Source organism: Rhineura floridana, chromosome 1 (assembly GCF_030035675.1).
Source record: "Rhineura floridana isolate rRhiFlo1 chromosome 1, rRhiFlo1.hap2, whole genome shotgun sequence".
In the NCBI taxonomy this organism is placed as follows: Eukaryota; Metazoa; Chordata; class Lepidosauria; order Squamata; family Rhineuridae; genus Rhineura; species Rhineura floridana.
Window position 1 is genome coordinate 49,285,027 of NC_084480.1, and position 25,758 is coordinate 49,310,784.

Here is a 25,758-nt window from a genome sequence, read left to right on the forward strand (position 1 = left end):
GGATATTTGTGTTATCAGTATCATCTACACTGTGACTTGTTTCTTCCAGACCTGTTTATTGAGCCTTTATCCTGGTCTGCTTGCACAAAGTTTCTGGCAAAGTTACAAGGCTTATTAGCAGGGCCGGCTCCAGGCATGCCAGGGCCCTTGGGCATCAGCTTGCCCTGGGCCCCAGCGTGTGTGTGTGTGTGCACACACATGCGCCCCCCGCAGTTTCCCTAAGGGGATGACGCCTCCGCTGCCATCTTTGTTGATGGCACTCGTGCATGCTACACACGCACATCTCTGCCATCAACTAAGATGGCAGCAGGGGCTTCAGTACCTTAGGGAAACTGTGGCTGCCATCTTCATTAAGGGCAATGGTAAAAGACAGGAGACAGACAGGTGGGGGGTGAGGGAGCCACGGATCGCGGAAGGGGAGCAGAGAGTCTGCTGAGGGGCCCCCTGTAGTTCCAGGGGACCTCAGGCCAGTGCCCCACCTGGCTGCCCTTTAGAACCGGCCCTGCTTATTAGGGGAAAAGTCCCATTATTAGTTGGACGTACTTCTGAATATGCATGCATACTTCTGAGTAGGTAAGTATAACTGTTTCAAGTTCAGAAGAAAATTGAGTAGCATGTGTACAACCTCTTTTTTTTTTTAATTTAACAAAATTTGTATACTATTTGAATGTAAAGACCTCTAAGCGGTTTACAAAAAACATTAAAATGATCAATAAAACTGTTAAAACCAAGTAATTAAAACATATTTAAAATAATTAAAACAGCTACTAACTGAAAAAATTAAACAGATCAACATCTATGTGTCTGGAAATTTCAAGCAGGCACCAAAATAAATACAGCGAAGATGCCTGCCTGATGTCAATAGGCAGGGAGTTCCAAAGAGCAGATTAGAAGTTTCTAGAGTCCAAAGTTATCTTATGAAAAAGAAAGGTACCTGTAAAAGATCCTAGGTCTTACTCTTCCTGTGTACAAAAACTAACGAGCCTTTTGCTCCATTGCAAACACATCACACCTTAATTTGTGTTGAAGGAATTGTGATCATGTTTACTCAGCAGTAGATCTTACTTCCAAAGAAATCTAAAGGCTTCCAATTTCAGCCATATCTCAGCTTATTTTTCTGTCTTTTTAGCTGACAGGTAATAAAAGGATCTGTAGAGATCCATACTAATGATGGCAATTAAAAACACAGAAAAAGCAGCCATCCATAAGTCTTGTTCTAAGCCTTATGAAAGGTTGTGGAAGGATTGTTTAACAGACAAAGGTTATTGTAAGACAGTGAAGTGTAGCCACAGAGTATACTGTGCTGGGCTGCAGAAACTGGGATTCAAAAACCTATGTAGTGGAATGAAAATCTCTCAGACAACCTGACTAACCTGTCAAGAAAAACAAGGAAGCTGCCTCATGTATTCTGTCCTGCAATCCTTAGAGAAAATTCCGAGTGAGATACATTTAATTTTTTTAAAAGCACATGCTTGATGGCACTTTGCACCAGCTTAAATGTTTATAGGAAGAAAAATAATGCCTCAGTTAAACCATGATGGTAGAGGTAATCCTGGATATTGCACAGGTCCTAAAACCTGGTTCCAGAGCTAAACTGAGTCCTGCCTACACCCACCCAAACTAATTTGTCTTCCACGCCAGAAAGCTTAATCCAAGTTCTCCTTCCCAATCATGTCAGCAAGCCAAACCCCCTCAGTGCCCCAGGAAGTCTGAGTGGCTGGCAGATAAACAACCCTGAGAGGCTATCGAGAGAGACCCCGAGACCATGAGGTTTCCCCTCCTTTTCCTCTTCCTTCTCTCGCACCAGGAGACTCTAGTCAGTGTATATATATAAAAAAGAGAAAATCCCAGCTTGCTATGAGAGCGGGAGGAGGCGAGGTCTGAGAGCCTTTCTCTTCTCCCAGGGCTGGTTCCTTGCTTTTTTATGTATTATTATTTTCTTCCTTTCCTTCTCCTCCTTCTCTCTCAGTTTCCTGTCTGGTTTTGTGCTCACAACGGATATGTGCAGCACCTACAGGTGTGTCTCCTCCTCGCTGCTTTTCTCCCTTCTCGGGACAGTGCTGGAAGGAGAGTGTGAGGAGAGGCGGACGCTGAGGCACATCATGCGATGAGCCTATTGCTCTCTGTGGCGACATGCCTTTTTTTTCTTCTCTTCCCTCTCCCTCGCCGCCTTTCCTAGGCTCGAAGCTGCCGCCGCTGCTCTCACCCTGACTTGTGGAAGCTGCTTAACAACCGGCTCGCAACATTCCTGGAAATTTAACAATTGGCTCTCGCGAGCCGGCCCAAGCCGGCCCCAGAACACCACTGCTTTCAGCACAAACTTTCATGAGGAAGAGCCTAATTATCATTAAGTATGGAGGGCTGCATATCCCCATTTTGTTTATTTCATGTACAGAGCTTGGAAGATTACTTTTAAAAAGTAATAAATTACAGTTACATGGCCCAAAAAGTAGTAGTTACCGTTACAATTACAATTGCTCTGAAAGTAACTGATTACTTTTTCTCAAAAGTAATCACTACAGCTACATTTCAGTTACTTTTTTTTAAAAAAAGCCTACAAGGTGCTGTCCTTGGCTGCTGCACATCTCAGTAGCCTAAAACAACATTAAAAATAAACACACGCACACAGAGGGTAGTAGAATATTTTTTTTATCCAGAAGATTAACAGAATGGCAGAACAGAATCTCACCTCCATGCACCCTCCCCAGCAATGATGATACCCCAACACTTGAAATCAAATTCTACACGTGAAATGCTGCTTTTACAATACATTTCTGTTATGTCTCAAAAGGACAAGATGCTCAAAGAGCACGTCAGACAAGGAATGTATTTTTACAGTAATAAATTACAAGTAACTTGTTATTTGAAATGAGTTAATTCCAAGCTCTGGACACGCACATGCTGATTTGAAGTAACCAGACAGCTCTGTGGTTTCAGTCTTTTTATTTAAATTGGGATGGGGAAAGTGACCCCTTCTGATATTGCTGGACTGCAACACCTCTGTGGGTTTGCAGACTTTCACTATTTTCACGTGGTGTTCAATCACATACTGGCATATTCAGGTTGTGCAGTTTAAGGTGATTTGCTGCTCTGGCACAACAAATATGTTTTCCCCAACAAAAATCTTAGGAAGGAAAGTGGTGGGAAGATGCAGTGAAAAATGTGGGATGATATTGGCTTGACGCAGTGTCTAGCCTCCCTCCAAACAAATCAGAGTAAGTCTTCCATAAATAGTCTATGTCACTTAACCTCCCTGCAAACTTTGTGCAAACAAATCAGGATGAATGTTCAATAATCAGATTGTCTGGAAACAGGGATGTAGTTGTCCAGGGTCTCAGGGAGCCTTAGACCCTTTACTGTTTTAGGAGCCAGATCCTAGCAGCATCTCTATGTCTCCAGCATCTTATGAGCCAATCAGCATGAAAGGGGAGTGTGTTGGCCACTGAGAAGAGTCTTCTAATGTCTTTTTCTGCTGATTGGAGGCAATTGGAGTGAAAGGAGGTGAGTCAGCCACTGAGAAGACTTTTCTCAGTAGCTATCACACTCCCTTTTCGTGCTGATTAGCTCTTAGGGACATCTGCTGTGGGAAAAGGCATTAACAAAGGTAGAGAAGCAGAAAGCAGTATTCAAACCTGGCCATATTATACTATAATCTTAGAAGGTTGCATAATCTTAGAAGGAGCATGGTTGTGACTAACATGAAGGGACCCTTCCCTTCTGAATTTGCCACTACGCTACTGTCTGGAAGTGACCTTTGACCATTGGCTATGCTGGCTGGGGCCAATGGGACTTTCAGGGTTGGGTGTTGAGGCGGGCAAGAGCTGGACAAACAGGAAAAGACTGAATTGAACAGAAAATGACATGCCTACCAAGAATGGGCAGGGAAACTTCAGGTTTTGAACAGTGTGATCCTGATATGCACTCTTGGGGGACAATTCAAATTAGGAAAATGTGGATTTTAAGCAACAGCATGGATGAGCCCAGTGTTTAGAAAAGGTGCTGGGAGAGTGTCCTTTTGTAGGAGGTGCACAAAGGCCTCCAAAGCAGCACACAAAAGTTAAAATTCAAAGTACAGCAAAATACCAACAAATTGCACCATGGTAATTACATATACACTGAAAAGATTTTTAAAACAACACAGCAGAAGCATGTGATTGAGGGAGCTGGAGCAATAAATGCAGTTGTCATCAGGTCACTGCACACATATGTTACTGCTCTGACTGGCCCTGCATAGGTCATGCTTCCTGTTCACACTTTCCCATCTGTTGTAACTGCACATGACTTTTGCACCCATTCACAGTGTTTTGTGGACACCTTTGCTCTTCTGCTGCTGATGTCTGATAGAAGGTCTAGCCATCCCAGGGCACAATACTCAGACTGATATTGTGTACATGCAGTTTTGCTTTTGTGCCAGGATAATCTGTTGCAAGCTATTGTGTGAGTATGGGAATAGTATCCTGAGAGTATGGTCTTTACAAGATTACAGACCACTGACAAGCTGCAGTTGAGTATTGACCCAGGTTTGGCAAAATACAACAAAATTCAGAAAAAGAAGAAATAATTTTGGGGTATTTCTTTTTTCTGCTCCCCAATTTATTTATTTGACATAATATTACCAGGTTTTTTTTTAAAAAAACTTTTTTTTATAGCAAGACATAATTCAGTTTACACTTTTGTCAGAGGTGTTGCATGTTAATTCACGGGGAGGGGAGCTATTTCTTGAAGCACCACAGGGCCAGTCCTACCATTAGCAGAGTGAGGCAGCTCCTTCAGATGGCAGATTTGGGGTTTTATGAAATGGAAGCAAATCGATCAGTTATTTAATTAATGATTGTTGTATTTTTACAACAATAATGAATTAAATAGAGGCACTTGTGGGATTTCTCACCTCAGGTGTCAAAATAATTTGACCAAACGGGTTCTATGCACGGTTCCTTGTGTTTGTAGGGGTGGGGTTCCAATTTGCTGCACCACTTCTGTCAACCCTGCTTGTCAACCTCCACTTGCAAAGGTCTTACCCCAAAATCAAAATCATTCTAAAGCTGGGTAGCAGAAACATGTGGTATCTCATCAAGGTGAAGGGTCTGCACATAGAAAATAGGTACCGGAGCTCAGTTCTGTGAACCAGGTTGGATTCAACAGGAAGCTGCAGTCATTCCTGCTGACTTGAGGCAAGTGTTTCTTGCTTAAACATTTTAGGGCAATGGATATCACATGCATAGATATCACTTCACAACTGAGGATGGGAACTAACTGACACATTGGAAACTTTGAGGTAATGTGAAGTGATATAAAAGTTCTCTCACTGAATATGTGTTTTTAAATTGTTTTTTTTTAATTAAGTTGTTTTTTAAATTGTTTTTAATTCTTTTTTAAATTGTATTTTTAAATTGTTTGTTGTGTTTTAAAATTTGTATATTTTTTTTATTTTTTTTTAATTGCTGTAAACTGCCCAGAGAGCTTCGGCTATGGGGCAGGATATAAATGTAATAAATAAATAAATATGCTTGATCTGCGAGGATGGCTCATTCACACAGGCACACCACTCTTTAATGAGGCATCCATCAAATGTGAACCAGCCTTAGGTCAGGGGTTGCCAACAAGATGTTCTCTGTATGTTGCTGCACTACAACACCCATCATTCCTGATTATTGGCCATGCTAGCTGGGGCTGATGGGAGTTGGAGTCCAAGAACATTTGGAAGGCACTACAGTGGCTACCCTTCCCTTGAGTGGAAAATTAAAATGGTGTCTCATGGGGATGGGATTAAAGAGGCAGGATTAGGGCAGGCATCTATAATGAGACCTGATAGCATCTCCCTGAGAGGACTGCACGCTGATGCCAGGCCTGATTTAACTGGGCTCTGGTTTATTTGTGACTGGCTCAAGGAAATCGAAGGTTGGATTCAAGGTCAAGGGTTGCAAGCAACAAGTTATTATTAGCCCAAAACATTAAATGACCTTACGTGGCAAGAATGTGAAACCCACCACTAACCCCCAGTTCCATCACTGCTGCTAAATGGTGCATGCTGCCACTGCCACCTAACCCCCCCCACTTTTCTGCTTCATTAGGCCTCTCCTTCTGGGCTTCTAATAGCAATAAAGCCTTTAACATTGTTAATTGCTTCCCTGTCTAAGAAGATGCTTGGGGGCAGCGGCTAGAGCAACATGAGCAGCTGTTAATAATGCTGCTCAGAACTTGTTGCCTGTGCTGCTAAAGGGGGATGAGGTGTGTGTGTGAGAGAGTGTGAGAGTGTGAGAGTGTGAGTGTGTGTGTGTGTGTGTGTGTGTGAGAGAGAGAGAGAGAGAGAGAGAGAGAGAGTATGTGTGAGTGTGAGTGAGAGAGTGTCTGTGTGTGTGTCTATGTGAGGGACTGTGTGTAAGAGAGACAGACACAGACTGTGTGTGTGAAAGACAGACAGAGAAACAGACTGTGCGAGAGAGAGCGCAGACAGTGTGAGAGAGTGAGTGAGAGAAACAGTGTGTGTAAGAGAGAGACACAGATAGTGTATGTGCATGTGGCTGAGAAAGAGAGATAAGAGTGTGTGTGAGAGAGCAGACAGACTGTGTGTGTGTGAGTGTGTGAGAGAGGGGAGGGATTTCTAGGTTCTTCAGAATCCATATCTGGTGGGGGGGCAGGGCACAGTAGGTTAAGCTAAGGAAATGCTATTGTGGGCATTGAGGCAAGCTCCACACTCCCAATCAACACATAATAGCCTCAAGCCACAGCTGCACATGCAACCCTCTTTAACAGGATAAGCAAGGATGAACGGTCCAATAAAAGTTATTATTTTTGCATGTATGAATGCATGCATGTGCAAGCTAAAGGGGATGGGCCTCATTTTGCAGCACCTTAAGTCTAGCTTACAGCCTGCCCATCCAAATATATACAGCTTCTGGCTAGTAAAAGTTTCAGCATCCCATTTAGAATCATGGGAGCATCTCTGTCACTTGTGCACTTCCTCACTCAGTTCCTTCAGAGCAGAATGAGGGGGGGCAAGGCAATTGAGCAAGCAATTGAGCGAGCAGGCGATAGGTAGGGGGAGAGAGCAGCAGTGGGGGTGGCAGAACAAGTGAGCGAGAAGGGGGCAGGTGGGGGGGAGAGCGGGGGTGGGGGTGGCAGGGCAAGTGAGCAAGCAGGGGGCAGGTGGGGGGAGAGAGCAGGGGTGGGGCATAGCAGAGTGAGCAAGCATGGGGGCAGGTGGGGAGAGAGAGCAGGGGTGGGGGTGGCAGGGTGATTGAGCAAGTGGGGGGCAGGCAGGGGGAGAGAGTGGGGGTGGCAGAGCGAGTGAGCGGGGGTCAGGTCAGGGAGAGAGCAGGGGTGGGGGCAGCAGGGCGATTGAGCAAGCGGGGGGCAGGCGGGGGAGAGAGAGGAGTGGGAGGCCAGCAGGGCGAGCACACACACATATCATCATCACTCACCTCCACAGCTCTTCACCTCCATTATGCTGCTGCCTTCTCCTCATTCATCCTTGCCCTCCAGCTTTCTCCCTTGCCCTCCACCGTCCATTTTTTTCCCCACTCCACGACCATCTGGCTTTTCACCTCCTCCCTCGTGCCTCCTAATACATAGCATAAGGGAAGAGCACTGCTGCATAGAACCCCAGTGTAAGGCACATGTCTTTCATCCACCAATCAGAGGAGCAGAAGACTTCCTCTGCTCCCCCCCAAGTAATGATCAAAAGTAACGCAGGAAATGTTACCGTTGCTGCTCAAAAGTAGGGAAATTACTAGTCGTTCTATTACTAGCAAAATGTACCCAAGTTACCCACTCATTGCTTTAAAACTCCACTCTGCAAAGTGCTCCCCCCACTCTCCTTAATGCCCCTAGTGTATGGCCGATCGAATCAGACCACCTTGGGCCTCCTTTACCTTCCACCGGCCCTTCTGATGACACTGTCGATTCTTTTGACAATGTGGAGAATCTCACAGCCTGATATAAAGTACCTCAGTCCGAAGATCTGTTATGTATAGTCTCCTGGAAAGTGGCGGGCTGGACCAATAAGGGCCCAAACCCCTCATTTTTCATGTTCCTCAACCAACATCATATAATAATGCTCCAGGAGACCTGGCTCACAAACGAACTCTATTTAAGTGGATTCGCAAATTATTTTCTTGAGGCAATTCCTAGCCCTGACGGCGGTCGGCCAAAAGGCGGTTTAGCGATATTGGTTTCTACTAAATTGGATATTATGGTACTGAGCGTAGACAGGCTGGAAAACATAGCATTGATCTTGTTGTTGAACTTGCAAAATGACCTTCTTTTGATAATTAATGTGTATCTCCCCCCACTTGCCAAATACCAATTAATAAGGGAAGTCTGGTCAAAACTACAAGAATATGTTCTTAAATCTCTGGCCAAGTTTCCCCAAGCATATGTTATTTTGGGTAGGGATTTCAACGCTAGGTCAGCCGTTAACAATGAAGCCTTATATAATCACTTTCACCTAGCTCCCCCACTATCCAATCTTCCCCCCTCCTGTTCGAGTAGACACTCTAAGGACAAAGGCTGCAATTTTGCCGGCCTTTGTTTCCTTCAAATGACCCACGTCTGTGATTTGGTTATCCTGAACGGTGGGGTGTTGGGCAACCTGCATGGCAAATTCACCTATGTCTCATGCCGTGGGGCATCTACCATCGATTATATAGCGGTCTCCCCCAATTTGGCGGAGAAAGTCTCCAGGTATTCGATAGGGTTTAGAGATGATAGTGATCATCTTACCTCTGATCTGTTCCTTTAAGTTGGGTCGCAAAAGGCTGTTTCTGGTTCGCGAACCCGCCCTTAACCTGGTGCCCGATAGAAGAAACACCTGTATCAGATGGACCCCTGCCACCGCCATTAAACTCTCCAAATCTATACACTCCGCTGAGGGTACTGGCCTCAGGAATAAGCTTCTGCAAGAAATCACCCCGTCCTCTGTTTGTACCTCATACCAGGAGCTGGTGGGGTACATAAATAATCTTTTAACCTTTAATACCCAGCCATGCTCAGGCACCCTAGAACAGATGTCAAAGCCTTGGTACGACAAGGATTGTGTCGCATTGAAGAAGACCCTGTTGTCCATCTATAGAAGCTATCGAGCCTCAGAGCTATCGGTTCTCCCCAAGGAATACCTGGCCACTAAAACTCGCTATAAGGCTTTAATAAAAGCCCCAAAAAAATCTCATCAAGAGCAGTGCTGGAAAAACTTAATAGAAGCCTCCCGCCTAAAAGACTTGAGAAAGTTTTGGAAATTGGTAGCCGTGGGTCACACGACTGCCCCCTTGAGTATCGACTACCATATTCCAGCAGGTGAGTGGGAATCATACTTTGCTGGCATATTTGCCAAGGGCCATAATCTTGACAGCCCTGTGTGGGTTGACACTCATACATTACCTATATGGCCACCGGTTCCTGTGAGACAGCCGCACTCATCGATAAACTGAAATTAGGCAAGGCGCCTGGAGTTGATAACATCACCCCTGAACTCCTTAAAAAACACCAGGATTGGTGGGCTCCTATCCTTGCGGCATTGTTCACGGCCATAGACAAACCGATCTCAACCCCTGACGATTGGCGTATGGCCATCATAATCCCTCTCTACAAGAAAGGCCAACGGACGGATCCATCCAATTATAGACCAATTAGTCTCCTCAGCGTTATAAGCAAACTATATGCAAGCCATCTTCTAGAGAAGCTTAACGCATGGATGGAGGACGAAAAAGTCCTGGCCGTTGAACAGGCAGGCTTTAGATCAGGCTGCTCCACAGTGGACCATGGACTAGTCCTTCAGCATCTGGCTGGAAAATACTCTTCTCGTAAGGGAGGGGCCTTATTTACTGCCTTTATAGATCTTAAAACAGCTTTTGGTTCCATACCCTGTGAGAGACTGTGGTTGAAATTGTTGGAGACAAACACCGATAGACGTTTGCTCTGTTTAATCTGCTCTCTGCACGAGAGGACTCAAATAAGGGTAAGATGCAACTAGGCTGGCCACTTGTCAGCCCCGATCACCACTACTAAGGGAGTAAAACAGGGCTGCGTGTTGGCTCCCTCCTTATTCAATATCTATATCAACTCGCTGACAAAACGCCTGTCAACAGTAAATTCCCATCCCCCAGTTTTGGCAAACAAACACTTAACATGTTTATTGTATGCAGACGACATTGCCCTGTTATCTCAAACGCAGGTGGGCTTATGTTGCCTACTAAGAGAACTTGCCTCCTTTTGTGTTGACGAACTTTTAAGAATTAATTATGAGAAATGCAAGGTTTTAGTTTTCTCCAGGAGGAGATATAAATATCGCTGGCGAATTGATAACCACAGCATCGACCAAGTCAATGTTTTTAGTTACCTTGGCATTGCCTTCCAGTCTTCAGGCTCTTGGAATGCGCATTCTGCGGCGACCGCACAGAAAACAGTAAAAGCTCTATTGGCCTTCTTTTATACAAAGGGTGGACAGTACATTCCAGCAGCAGCTCAGGTATTTAATGCCAAGGTGCTTCCCCAACTTCTCTACAGGATCCAAATTTGCAGTGGAGGTAATCACTCACTGTTGGAGGGGGTACAATCCAAATTTATGAGGTCCGTTCTGGGCGCCCCGAGTTGCATCCCCAATGTGACTTTACGCTTGGAACTAGGTGCTCTTCTGATTGAGACCCGTGTTTAGATGTTAAAATTCAGCTATTGGCTGAAGTTACTATTTCAACCCTTAGGACTGGCCCCACTAACTTTGGAGGATACCTTTCAATCTCAATGGAAGCGAGAAATGATCAATAAACTTGGAACTCTTGGTTTCTCACTTCCTGCGATTGGGGCATTAGGCTATATGACCGCCAAAACAACAATTATCCAACGCCTCAAAGATATTGAATTTCAGAACAACCTGAGCCTGGTTGCAGCTCTTTCGCACTGTCTTATTAATGTTAAACCTTGTATCCCTGTTACTTACATTTCAAGTTTACCTACCCCGAAACTTAGGAGAGCTTTTACCTTAGCACGATTCAATACTTTGCCCTCGGCACTATTGGAGGGTAGATATAGGGGTGTTGCATATTGTGACCGGATTTGCCCTTGTGGAGCAGAGGTGGTGGAGACTGTGAACCATGTGTTGCTCTACTGTCCCTTTTATTCCAAGCTTCGCCTCAAGCTCATTTCCCCACTTCTATCCAATTGTTCTTCGTGCTCAGAGGTTACGATTTTGCAATACTTATTGGCAGACTCAGATTCCCGGACCACTGCCAAGGTTGCCTCATTCTGCGTAGCTGCTATGGCTCGCAGGAGGGATTTAATGCATTGTGCACTAGATTAAGGCACCAGCTAGCTCAGTATGTGGACTTAGTTAACAATGTCCCTGTATTGTGATGATAATGTATTGGATTCTGTGTTCTCTGATACCCAGAGGTCTTGTAACTATAATTGCTGGTCTTGGACCGTAATAAAGATTTTACTTACTTACTGCTTTAAAAAGTAATAAATTACAAGTAACTTGCTACTTGTAATGAGTTACTTCTAAGCTCTGTTCATGTATATCCCCCCTTTCTTCCAAGGAGCTCAAGTTGATGTACATGGTTCTTCCCCCAATATAATCCTTGCAACAGCCCTGTGAGGTAGTTTGGGCTGAGAGGCTATGATTGGCCCAAGGTCACCCAGTAAGCTGCTTGGCTGAGTCAAGACTTGAATCCTGGTCTCTCAGGTCCTAATCCACTGCCTACCAACTGAGAAAAAGGAGAGCTAAAGACCAGACACATTTCTCCTGTACACGGGTGTTTCCTCAACATGTGCAGATGAGGACAGAGAGAAGAATTAGAGGTTAAACCACTGATAGAAGCTGCAGAGCTGCCAGCCATTGTCAGCATGGTCATGTCCCTGCAGAGGCCCATGAACTGGCAGAGGACTGAACAATAGAACTCGTGGATATCCAGTGAAGGTGAATGTTGGAGAATTTAGGGCAGGCAAAAGAAAGTACTTCTTCACACAGCACATATTTATACTATGGAATTCGTTTCCACAAGAGGCAGAAGTAGCCACCAACTTGGATGGCTTTAAAAGAGGATTAGACAAATCCATGGAAGATGAGGTTATCAATTGCTAATAGCCGTGATGACTGTGCTCTGCCTCCACAGGCAGTATTCTTCTGAACACCAGTTGCTGGAAACTGAAGGAGGAGAGAATTCTCTTGTGCTCAGGTCCTGCTTGTGTGCTTCCCTTCGGCATTTGGTTGGTCACTGTGAGAACAAGATGCTGGACTAGATGGGCCATTGGGGTGATCCAGCAGGCTGTTCTTATGCTCTTAAGTAATCTCCCATTTTCCCATTGGGGAGGGGGGTGTCTCACAATAAAGCATAACTCTCAGGCTCCTTTTAGCCCTGTTATAGCACCAAAGGTGCTGAAAAGAGTGCAAGAGAGTTGTGCCTTCTCCATTTGGCACCTCTCCCCAACAGGTGACCCCAGAGAGGCCTTTGGGGCAGAGGTAAGCAGCACCTTGGCTCTTCTCCTGCAGGAGTCCTACACTTTAGCCCCAATAGCACTGGCCTTCTTCAGGCCTCTCAAGACGGCCTTCTGATTTGTGCTCATGATGTTACAGGGGCAGTTGTTGTCCAGCCCAGAGCCGAAAGAATGAGGCTGGAGCGTGTGTGCAAGTAAATCTCGTTTTATTAGAGTAATGGATACATCAAAAGCATTGCGCTTCATAGGACCCTATGCTAACTCACTAAAGTCCCTAACTAAACTCTAGACATGCTCTGCAGCGTGTGAAGGAAGTTGACTCAGCGACACCCCCCTGGGAGCAGCAGTCTTATATAGGAAATGTTTTCGAACGTAATCTTTGACTCTTTCGTACCTCCTGTCTTTGCCCTGTCCGTTTCTCGTGGCGGCGGGAACGAGGAGACAGGGGCCGCGCCTCCACTTGCTCATCCGAAGACACCTGCTCCCGAACAACAGGCTCGAGGTCAAGAGGCGGTGCCTCATTGGAATCCTCCTGGGAACTGCTTGGGAAAGGAGGAGCTGGCACTGCTTCTGAAACTTCCTCCCACAAGTTCTCTGCATCAACTGGAGGCGGTGCGCTCGGCTCCTTGGAAAGGGCATTACTCATGGGAAATGGCTGAAGAGCAGGTGGCCCCCCTCCCGCACGCTCCTGCTCAGACACAACAATCCCCAACTCTGCTTCTTCTGACTGCGGAGGCATCTGAAATTCATGCCTCCCCCCTTCCTGTCCCTTCTGAGTTGGCTGCAGCGTAACAGTTGTATATGATCCTATTTTCAATACTGTTTGCGCCTGCAAAAGTTTTGGGGTGATCATACGACTTCATTTCCTATCACTGCATGTCTTGTAACTTCCTACTGAAATCTGGTAGGTTTTTTTATACCACAAATGTTCTGGTGCTGTTGTTGTTGTGCCATGTTTGTTGCACTACAGCACTGGAGTGCCCCTCCAGACAGAAACAAGGTAGTAACATTTGGGAAGCATTGCAGAACAGCTAATATATGTGTTGACAGTCCAGTATATCTCCACCACTAATGCACTATTATTGCATAGGTGATATGTTGCAGAATCCACCCACAAAACAAAACAAATCTAGTCTGGAGAGCTCCTTCTTAACACTAACCTGACAAGACAAGGAGAAAGTGAAGCAAAAGCCACAGAAGCAGCTGGAGCCGTGGTGTAGAGGGTAAAAAGTAGCCTGCAATAGCAGGAGAGGCACACTGCAAGGGGCAACTGACAACCTTGTGCCTAAAGACCCATAAAAGCATATTCTTTCTTCAATTGTTTTGTATAATTGAAAAAATTCTATAAACAGAATTTAAAAATAAATACATAACAAAACCTGTTTTAGAAAGCTGATTTGCAAACCCTGGTTAAAGTTAACCATGGTTTACACCAATGCTGCACCATAGTTAATGCAAACTAGGGAAGGAAAGGGAAATTTGCACAAGTAAGGGGAGGGGGGAACCCAGCCCACAACACACTTCTACTACCCATGGTTAGGAAATCAGTAGCTTTATATCTGCACTAGGCCACAGCTTTAGCCCACACATACTTTTCCTTCTCTGGGTTCTCTTAAAATAAAACTGCTACAAAATTTAGTTTGGTTGCATATAAGATGACTCTATACTAATCTTTGGGTTATAAGAAATTTTACCTTTCTGCAATTTAAGATTTATCTTTCTGCAATTTAAGATTTATCTTTCTGCAATTTAAGATTTGCAATTTAAGATTTGTTATTATCTACATAAAAAGTAAAATAATAAGTCCTATATACTCCTAGCAATAAGTGCCATGGAGTTTGACAACTGCAATCTAACAGCTTTGAGAAACTACTAGGTTCCAATTCAATCTAAAAACCTACCATATATAACATTAAGTGAATTAACTTTTTTATGACTATGACCTTAGGGAGGGACCAGCACTCAATGGTAGAGCCTATATTTCAGTCATTGGCATCTCCAGTTAAAAGAATCAGGTAGCATCAGATGATGTGGAAGATTGTGGGGGAGTTGCTGCTAGTCAGAGTATACCAGGCAGGAGGAATCAGTAGCCCTCCAGATGTTGCTGAACTACAACTTCCATCATGCCCAGGAATTGATTGTGCCGGCTGACACTGATGGAAGCTGGAGTCCAGCAACATCAGGAAGGCCACAGAATCCCTGGAGTAAACAATACTGAGCTAGAAGAAAACAAGAAGCCTGACCTGACAAGGCAGCTTCCTATATTCCTATAAGCTCCATATTTATTTACAGTGACCACCATCTGGAAAACCTGTTTTGTGCACTCAAATTGCCACCCTGGGCTCCTGCTGGGAGGAAGGGCGGGATATAAATCAAATAATAAACAAATAAATGGATACTTTCATGTGGCCAGTGGGAATTATGGCTTCCTTTTTTCCTTTGGCCACCACTTTTGCATGCTATATTTAGTTTAGAACCAGTCGTGAGTTTCTAAAGCAATTTGTCATGCAGCTCTGAGGGGAGGGGGATGGCGGTAATGAATTCTCTGGTGGGTCAAGGTACTGCCTATCTTGAGCCATAATGAACAGAATTATATCTGATGCATAAGCAACAACATTTAATTACACCTATGATTTAATTTGGACACAATTCACTTGCACTGTGGCTGCAGAGCCTGCAAATTGAAGGCTCCAACACACACACACACACAAATGAAGACAGCACAATGGATGTTGGGAGGAATGTCAATGATATCTATCTGTTCCTCTCCATGCCTTGCAAATTCATTATTCTCTATGAAAGGGAGAGGGATGGATCAGGATAGGAAGGGTCTGTGCACAGACCTTAGACCAGGGGGTAACCAACTGGTGTTATCCAGCTGTTTTAGACTACAACTCCTATCAGCCCCAGTCAGCATGGCCAAGGTCAGGGATGATGGGAGTTGTAGTCCAAAACAGCTGTGGGGCACCATGTTAACTATCCCTTCCTTAAGACTCTTGTTTCTTCTCTCTCCCATCACAATGCTTTCATGGCATGCATGTCCATGAATATTTGTAGCTACAGGTGAAAGCCCTGTTATGGACTATGCTCATTTTAAGTACATGATTTCCAGATACAAAATGAAAAATACAAAAGTTCTAAAGTGACAGCAACAGAATCAAAATTTGCTACATCAATAAATGTGGTGGTTATAAAATAAAAAGTGAACATTTTTCATTCTGAAAGTATTGGCTTTTATAAAAATATTTTATTGCCCCCATTATTCAACTCAAGCCCTGTCAATTTATGAATCAGCACCATGACACCACTCTGTTGCAGACATCTAATAATTTCCTTCAGACCTCATAAAATGACATCTGTTGAAGGCTGACGCTGACTCAGAACCTTGCACTCCACATTCAATGTAGTCCTCAATTTCAGACATTGAACTCTAACAACTTCCCTTTGATTTTCACCGTATTAGTTTTCAAGGTGTGATTTTTATCAACTTACTTATTTCTGCTGAGCACCTTAACCAAAATAATCAGCCTCACCCATTTTCTGCCTCCTCCAAGAAAACCCAAAACTTTTTTTTGGTATGTATCTGGCTAGAAAGCATCATATTTTTGTAGTTATGTTGATTCTATGCCACTTTTTAAAAAAGGATTGAAACTGAAACAGATATTTTTTTCATCATCTGTCTTAGAAAAATATCATGGCACTTTGTAGTCTTCAAAACCCAAATGTACAGAATTTCAGTCAAACACAAAAGGCCAGAAATCTGTTAAAGGAAATGGACAAAGGAACCACTTTCAGTTTCTAATTTAAATACAGACTTGATTGTGTTCCCTATGAAAAGTACACTAACAAGGCAGGAGTATCTCTAATGGAAGGAACTCCCAAGTGGTTTATATGCTGCATTAAGAAACAGCTATAGGCCAGCTCTCTGACCCATCCCTTGGCCATTTGATCAGTAGAGAGATTGTGACGGATTATCCCTGTGAATGCCTGTTCATACAAAACCAGGTTGTCCACAATCATCAAATGATTATATCGTTTTAGGATATTTTAGAGAATGTTTAAGTCCATTGTTTATTTATAAGATTTAATGTTATTTATTTTATTTTATTTTAAAGCCCTATTCTAAGATTCAGCCCAACTGTCATGAGCCATGCTGGGAGGGGGCAGATAGATGAGGGTGAAACAGATTATGAGAACTTGGACTGGGAACCCAGAGAGGGGGCAAGAAGCGGGGTGGGCTCACAGGGCTCCCCAACCCCTGTCTTTGACAGCTCAGCCCCCTCAGCTCCTGACCCCGCTGCAGAAGCACCACCTGGCCCATCGGACACTCTCCAACTGGACACACCACCACCAGAGACTCAGCCTTGCACGTAAGATGTTTCCCAGCCGAGCACTGCCCACCTTCCCATGCCCAAACTGACAGTTAGTAGCCCCCTTCCATTGGAGTGGAAAGCTGAGATCAAACCATCTTCGCCCTGCCACAGAGACGCTTGAGGCGGGAAGTTCAACAGGCTGAGCTGAGGTGGAGCCTTTGTTTACACGCACTCGGGGGGGGGGGACCCTGTTACTGAGTCAACGTCCTAGAGTTGCGAAGTCATGCTTAGTCAGTGCTAGAGCAGAGCTGAGTTCCTAGAAAGAGTAGCTAGGTTAATGAGGCGAACTGCATTGGATGTATCTATTACTTTAATAAAAAGAGAAAAAGCCACAGCTGAGTCTGAATCCCTCAACTTCAGGCAGGACACAAACACATGGGGGCACAAACTATGTAGGGGGCTTTGAGCTGGAGCCACCAACTCTCTCTCAATACCTCCATGTTTGCCAGGCTTGCCTCTTCCCCTCTTGACCTTCGCATTGCAGGAGTGGAGGGAGAGGAACCAGCACATGCAGGATCACTGGGTATGGACACAGTCCCTACACAGTTTGTGCCCCCACACTTTCAGATGAATTCCTGAACAGAGAATAAATCAGTCACATCTCTGCCCAAAGGACACCCAAGGTAATGAACAACATTAAAAATCCACAATGTCCAAAAAATTACTGCAACACAAACCTATGAATCCTGAAGTAAATCCCAGTGGTTTGGATCCTAATTCCCCTCTCATGCATGGAACAGAGTTCTAGGGGCTCCTTCTATTTGCGGTGCCCTGAGTTCCTGAAGGTTAGGGAATCCCTGGTAATATTAGAGGATACAGCGTGGAGGGATGCAGATAGGAGAGGAATCTTCACATGCAGAGAAGCAACTTATAATTCTAGGCATTGTTATATGAGGCTTGCTTGCTAAGATGTATTTAAGATTGCAGCCTTAGTCAACTGATTGGTTAGTTAATCAAAGCATTTTAATTGATTAAGAAGGTTAACTAAATTAATCAGGGAACAGTTATTTTTTTAAAAAAAAGTTAATTATTTTGAAGACAAGAACTTGCAAAAACTGCAAGTGGCAGGTGCCAACTTAAAAAGGTATTCCTGTCCTATCAGAAACACGCAATGGAATGCCTTTTCTAGGAAAACACCTATTGCAAGGCAGCATTAAAAGCACTTAAGAGCAAAGAACATATGCTGTATTTTCATAAATATTGTTTTATTCATATGCAAATATATGCAGATTGAATTGACTAAGGCTACAATCCTATGCATACTTACTAAGGAGCAATTCATACTGAAATCAATCAGATTTACTTTTAAGTAAGCATGTTGTACTGTAACATGTCTTTAAATCAAAAATAGCCCTACCCCCCACATAAAAAACCCCAGCACACTAAAATGAAATAAATGCATTAAAACAAAAAACTAATAATCAAAGCAGCAGCAGCAGCATACAGATAATACACTGGAACCTGACTATGTTAATTGCACTTAGTTCCAGTTGAAATCATTGTGAAAAATAAGCCTGGAAGAGGGCGTAACAAGGCTGTTTCTATCTCAGAACCAGGCCTGAAGCCAGACTGGAATGAATCCAATAATTAGGTTCATCAAAGACCATCTAGAGCTACATGGCAGCTGCCCACTCCCTCACCTTGCCCTCCAAAAGGCAAATTCAAGACTGGGTGGTAATTGTCTGAAGTAGTAGAGTCTAAACTGAACTTAGAGAGCCAGTGTGGTGTAGTGGTTAAGGTGTTGGACTACGACCTGGGAGACCAGGGTTTGAATCCCCACACAGCCATGAAGCTCACTGGGTGACCTTGGGCCAGTCACTCAGACTCAGAGGGAGGCAATAGTAAACCCCCTCTGAATACCGCTTACCATGAAAACCCTATAGGGTCACCCATAAGTCGGAATCGATTTGAAGGCAGTCCATTTCATTTTTTCAAACTGAACTTTCTTAGGAGCAGCCTCACCAGCGCCTCCTTGAGGCAGCTAGCGACTACCCCCACATTAAGGGAAACATTTACTATTTCCAGCATCCAAACACTCAGTCCCACCCTCAATGCTCTCACCAGCCAAGATGGGCAAGGATAAAGCAAGCAGGTGGCAGGCCTCACAGCTCCAAGCTGCCTGTGCACTATTCAAGAAAAATACCTGTAAAGAATCCACCTCAACACTGCTAGACACCACCTCTGACTCTGTATCAACAACAGCGTCGATTTAGTTGATTGATTTGTTAGATTAATCAATTTAAAATGTGACCTCAATTAATCTGGCAGCAATTTGAAACAAGCCACAGCTCACTATGTCTCAACTTGGGAACTAGCTCAGGGACAGGGAATTTTTAGTTGTTGACTGTTACATTCCCTTGGAGAATAATTGTCAGGGACCGCATGCCATCAGTGGGTGGGGCTGAAGGTGGTGGTGGGCAGGACGATATCTTTTCTGTTTCTGCCACTCTTCCTCCCCCCCTTTCCCTGCCAGTTCGGGGATGGCCAGATTACTCTTTTGAAAGGTTTGCTGAGTCTTTTTCCATTGCTCCATCCATTATGGCTCCCCTCCCCCGCTGCCCTCCTACTCTCCCTCCTTCATGAAATTCAGCTGAGGACTGCATAAAATTGGGCTGAGGGCCAAACATCCCACACACACACACACTCTAGTTAGTGAGAGTAAGCCCTGGTCAAACCATGGTTTCTAATCCTGGTCTGTTAATGAACTGGAGTTTAAACAAACCACTGTTAAATCAGAAGCAGAAACTTCCGATCTCCACTTCTGAAGTGTAAAAATGGGGAACAGATGGGATGAGATAAAGGTGCAGGATCTCAAGTCTTCCCATGGCAGGGTAGCCAAGGTGATACTCCCCAGGTGCTGTTGAATTCCATCAGTCACCATGACCAACAGTCAGGGATAATGGGAACTAGTAGTTCAGCAACATCTGGTAGTCACCCACATTGGTTACTCCTGATTGTAGGCAGAAACTATGGTTACCCATTAATTCTGAACCAAGCCTGTTTTTTATCAGTTCTGTGCCCAACTCAAAATGCAATGCCCTTTACTTGTCATTAGTATGACTTCTAGAGTTATTATGACAGGGGAAAGAAGGATAAAAGATTCATAATAGAAATGTATGATTCATAATGGACTATTTTCATGCCATATTTAGAGTCTCCATTCCAAATACTGCCAGCTAAAAGGATAGAGAAGTGCTGTAATATTTATGCCAGAATGTGAAAATTATTCAAAACTACTTCAGAAGTGTGTGCCACAATATGCATGAAAGGCACTATTGCGATACCAGTTCAAATGAGACAGTAGCATTCATTGGCTTAAAGTGTCTGCCTTGCAGGGAACAGAATTATTGTATCTTTCATGCTGTCTCTCAATAAGATCCTATTGAAAACAAAAGAAAGGTCTATTTAGGACACAAACCTAATGTTATGGGACTTACATAAAGAGGTACTTCAGTGCAGCTCAATTCCATCGTTGCAGCATCTACAAACAGAGTAAACCAAAGTAATTATCACACACTTAATCCAAGGCATTGACTCTATTCTGTGCACTGTTCAGAGACCAACACTAAAGCCATCGGAATTGATCTCCAAGTAAGGAATTTCCTAGCATCTGTAAAAGCCATTGCTCCATTTGTCCATAACAAAGGGAACATGGCAGGTACAAAGGTGGAACTACAGAAAAAGTTATACCAATTTAAAAATGGATTACATTTAAATATATTTGTATATCATCAATATATATTTGCTTCACTTTCCATGAGATTACATATTATAAACCTGTATCTTAGAATATTTGAGCTCCATATATTGTTAGCAAGAGTTTGGATAGGATACTTTCAGGAAATGTGTTTGGTGGAAAATCTATGGATCAATTTTTTTCCACTCTAGTTTCCTTCACCACAGGTGTTAGTATGTTCAACAAGTTTAATTCTTCAATTAATGGTTCCTATACATTTTTCATTTGTCAGAATTATCATTATGTTGTACTTTTTTTAATTAAAAAGGTCCTTTTTTGGTAGGGCTGCATGCTTTTGTCAACAGAATAATCAAACATACTCTGAGTAAAGTATTGCTCTGAAGTTATGTTTCAAAATAAGTTTAGAGAAGTCTGCGGTTCAACTATTATTGAACATAACATTCATTCTGTCATTTTGCCTGGTACCTCGCCCACCATTTTGCACAAGCTCTTATAATGCTTCACAGCACGCCTGGATGGTTGCTTGCACATAGGAATGGGTGAATCTGTCAATTTCGGATTCTCTCCATTATTACTTTTCCAATCTTAAATTCAGTTCTTCATATTTCCACCCTAGTATATGCATTTTTGTACATACTACTCAGCTGGACAACTACATTGCAAAATTTGGAGAAGTGTGAATTTGGAACTGTGGCTGTGTTTTTGTTCGCATATTGTTTCAAAAAGTGTGAAATAGGTGGCTGTATCTTTAAATGCAAACTGAAGCAAATTTCTCACAGGTAGGCTAAAGTAGGAGCCTCCTGTTTTGAATAACAAGCTGGCTAGAGCTCTTTCCTCCTGTTCAACTGCTTAAGGAGAGTTCCAGCCTGCTTTTCCAAAACCTTCCTGGAAAGCAGAACATGGTATACTTAATTTCATTCAGGGAAGGGGGTTTGCTTCTTTAGCCTCTTTCCCAAGAGTGACATAGACTTGACCAGCCTTTCCCAACCTTTGGGTCTACAACTCCCATCAGCCCCAGCCAGCGTGGCCAATGGTCAGGAATGATCTGAAGTGCAGTCCAGCAACATCTGGGGACCCAAAGGTTGGGAAAGGCTGGATTAGACCTTAGGGTTCTTGCTTGTCAGGATCAGCTTACAGGAAAGAGTTCCAGCCTGCTGTGCTGATCCATTCCAGCAGCAAATCTACTCACAACCACAAGTTGCCCAGTAGTTTTGCTGTTCAACACGGCATGCTGAGGCATTTACTCAGGTGTAACTCCTGATCTGCAAACGTTCAAAGAGCAATGGAAAGAGATCTGAAGCTCCTCACCTAAGGGCAAGGAATAACATTTCCAGGATGTGCTGAACCGTAATATTGAGTTTTCAGCTAGGTAAATCATTCTCAGTTTAACATGAATAAATAGCTATAAGTCATTATTTTTATTTATTTTATTTATTTAGTTTAATTTATATACCGCCCTAATCCCGAAGGCTCTCTGGGCGGTGTACAAAAAGATAAAAACAAGCACAATATATAAATACAATAAAAAAAAAAAAAAACAATAACGAACCAAACAACATCCAAAATACGGAAATGCTGTTTAAAATACACTTTAAAATGCCTGGGAGTATAAAAAGGTTTTCACCTGGCGCCGAAAAGATAGTAGCGTCGGCGCCAGGCGCACCTCATCAGGAAGACTGTTCCACAGTTCGGGGGCCACTACTGAAAAGGCCCTGGTTCTAGTCATCACCCTCCGAGCCTCTTGATGGGATGGTACTCGGAGGAGGGCCTTAAACAATTTGTGTTCCTCCTTCCATCACAGCCACAATGGAGATCCTCAAAAATATTTTATTTGAAATTAATTCAGTGGGGTGGTAAAATTTGGAATGGTTTATCATTTAATGGGTATGTGCTATGCAAAACATTCCCAACAGCAATAAAATAAAATCAGACCTGAAATAGAAAGTCTGCCCTAAAAGACATCATCTCAGAAATGGATTTCCATATTTTCCAAAATCATTATGCTTCTGTTTTGCACAGTCTATTATTTCATTCCATGCAGCATGCAATGAGTCAGATACTGTTTAAACATTTCTTCTCCTACGGATGTTGGCATTAGGCCGTACTGCCTAAGGATATTTTCATCAGGTCTGGAAAGTTACAAGCATTTGTTTTGAGAAGCAGTCTTATCTGCCATGTCTGGCCTGAGAGAGCAGACTTGAAGGTCAGACAGGTTGTCATGGTAACGGGAGATAACAGCTGGGAAAGTTGTAACAGAGTCTATGTGTTGCTTTTCTTCTGAATTATGCCTCTGAGCTGAGAGGCTGTGTCTTTATGTTTATCTATGGAGAGAGATGTACCAGAAGGGGGGTGAGAAGAATCTCTACATGTATTTACTCTTAAGCCTCTGGCCTTAATGTCTTGCAATAAAGACTCTTAACATGCTCTGAGGATGTTTCTTGCTCAACTTAACTCCAACGTAATGTATGCTGTTTCTCACAACAACGCACACAAGCCAACAGTGGTAGCAGAGGATGGTTACGCTCCACAGAGCATTACACGGGAGTAAGTTGCTGGTCTGAACGGCAGACGGAGTTCCAGAGAGGGCAGCTTGATTGATTGAACCAGACGGAGGTGAGCAACATGGCTGTAAACCTGTCTGGGGGAGGCTTGCCGATGGAACGACTTAATGAGAAGAATTTTGCCAGCTGGAAGCCGAGGATGTGGGCTTTGCTGATAACAGAGGATATATGGGACGTGATTGAAGAAAAAACCCCGGCGGTATTGACCGCGGCCTGGAAGCGTCGAGATCAGAGGGCGCAGGCGTTTATAATCTTGGCTCTATCGGATTCTCTACTGATGTGTGTGAGAGATGAGCCGTCAGCTAAAAAGATGTGGGACGCGTTGCAGGAATTGTCCCAGGAATGGCAGAGGAGGCAGGAGGCGCTGAGAGCCCAGCCGGTGGGAGCTGTCAGAAGCAAGGAGGAGAAATATGCCGAACCGGAGCAGGCTGCCGAAAGCAGACAGGAAAACAAGTGGGAGCAGCAGCGGCTGAAGTCTTGTTTTGCCAGTGGAGCTCGTGGGCATCTCCGTAAAGATTGTGCAATCAAGCGAAACTCCAGGGACGGAGGCTTGAAGCAGGGAAGTGTGAACCTTGTTTGTAAACAGAAGTCTAAAGACTTGGAACAAATTAACTTTATTGTCGACAGCGGAGCAAGCCATATATTAATTAAAGACAGGAGTCTGTTTTACACGTCTACAGATGAGCAGGACTTTGTTTTACTTGCTGATGGATCACGGAAATCCGTAAAAGCTAAAGGTCTGATTAAATCTGACAAACTTGGAATAATGTCAAACTGTTTGTTCGTTCCGGACTTGGCTCATAATATTTTATCAGTGGGCAAACTGGTGAGTTGTCAATTTTCAGTCTGGTTTGATAAAGGAAAATGTTGGGTGCAAAAAGGAGAAAATGTTGTCTGTCAGGGTTTCATGACACAAGGGCAGTTTAAAATGACCATGGGTGTGAAGTGTGCTGATGCCTTGAGTTTAATGGGGCGGAAAGGGAATGACCGCCAGAGCTGTAAGATGACAGCTGTTAAAAGCACACAGCCACAGTATTCATGTAATGCAGTCAGGCTGATGCCTGAAAGAGTGCATTGCAGCCGAGTTTACAAGCCACAGGGTAAGAGACGTGGCAAACATGCACCTAGACCACAAGAGAATGCATGTTTCGGAGTTTGGTGTCCAGAGGCACAGCAGTTAATTCTGAGCAGAAGCATTAAAGTCTCAGAGGAGCCTTGGGCTCAGGGGGAGACGGTCCTTCTTACAGGAACAAATGACACACAAACACGAACACAGTTTGGGCCAGATGCTGACATTACAGTGGAGGGTGCGCAAATGCCTCTCAGAGATGCTTTGAATGAGCTCATTTCTGGAAAACGCAGATCGAAGAAACGAAAAGCTGAGGAAATGGAAGCTCCTGTGCAGGTTGTGCCAAGCACAAGCACAAATGGGGGGGCAGAGAGAGCCAAGGCTCTGGTTCCTTTAAGACGCTCCACGAGAGCGAATTTAGGCAAACCGCCTGACAGATTTACTGTGGGATTAATAACAAGTCCTGGAATGAATAAAGTTGTAGACATGGATCCTGAGACACTTTATTTGACATGTGTTGAACCAAAGTTTGATTGAACAATGTTTTAGCTAAATGTACAGAGAGTTTCTGAAATGTACTGCTATGTACTGAGATGTAAGTTTGAACTGTACTGAACTGAAAATGCAATGTACTGAAATGTATTGCAAGAGGTATTGTAGAAATGTATGACTGTATGACTATGTATTATGGAGATGTATTTCATGTGTATTTTGCAGTCTTAATGGAAAAAAGGGAGGCTGTTGGGCTGGTGACCAGTAGGCATTACTGTCTCTAGTAGTTTTCCATGAAGCCTGCAAGTGTGAAGACGTAACTGTGGTTAAAGAGGAGTTATGTCTTTGCCAGTCTGGGAACGGACAGTGAAGGCCGTTGCTATGGTAGCCATCTGATAACAGCTGGGAAAGTTGTAACAGAGTCTATGTGAGTTGTTGCTCTTCTGAATTATGCCTCTGAGCTGAGAGGCTGTCTTTTGTGTTTATCTATGGAGAGAGATGTACCAGAAGGGGGGTGACTGAAGAATCTCTACATGTATTTACTCTTAAGCCTCTGGCCTTAATGTCTTTCAATAAAGACTCTTAACATGCTCTGAGGATGTTTCTTGCTCAACTTAACTCCAACGTAATGTATGCTGTTTCACACAACAACGCACACACACCAACAAATCTACCTCTACGATTTCCGCTACAACAAAACAAAACTCTTTTGACAAGATCCCTTGTTTCTATAAGGCAGCCTTAACGAACATGGTGCCCTCCAGATGTTCTTGATTACAACTCCCATCAGCCCCAGCCAGCACATTGCAAGGCTGGCCAAAGGCTGCTGTAAGAGCTAATTCACACATTACATTACTTAACTACATGGAAGTAACCTCCATGTGAGGGGGAGCCCAATGCAAACTTTCTTTCCACCACAAGGACATTATTCAGGCAGACAGAAATAGTAGCTACCCAATCAATATACTTGCAGCAAAGAGACCACTTATGCTGTGCAGAACTCCCATTGCTCAGTGGCAGAGCATCTGCTTTGCAGGCAGAAGGTCCCAGCTTCAATCCCCAGAATCTCCAGGTAGGGTTGGGAGAGTCCTCTGTCTGAAATCCTGGAGAGCCACTGCCAGTCAGTATAGGTGATACTGA

The 25,758-nt window shown here is 43.8% G+C and overlaps 1 protein-coding gene across 4 annotated transcripts in view; it reads right to left on the bottom strand.

Moving 5' to 3' along the window:
• Nucleotides 1-25,758, bottom strand: part of ARHGEF28 (Rho guanine nucleotide exchange factor 28) — a 244,137-nt gene that overhangs the window by 196,976 nt on the left and 21,403 nt on the right. For 3 of the 4 annotated variants that reach the window (XM_061621010.1, XM_061621004.1, XM_061620991.1), the window contains exon 2: nt 20,237-20,280. The exons of the other annotated variant lie outside the window; for it this stretch is intronic. In XM_061621010.1, the coding sequence (XP_061476994.1) occupies nt 20,237-20,269 (33 nt within the window). In that variant the 5' untranslated portion in view covers nt 20,270-20,280. The remainder of the gene's footprint in view (nt 1-20,236; nt 20,281-25,758) is intronic. 4 annotated transcript variants of the gene reach the window in all.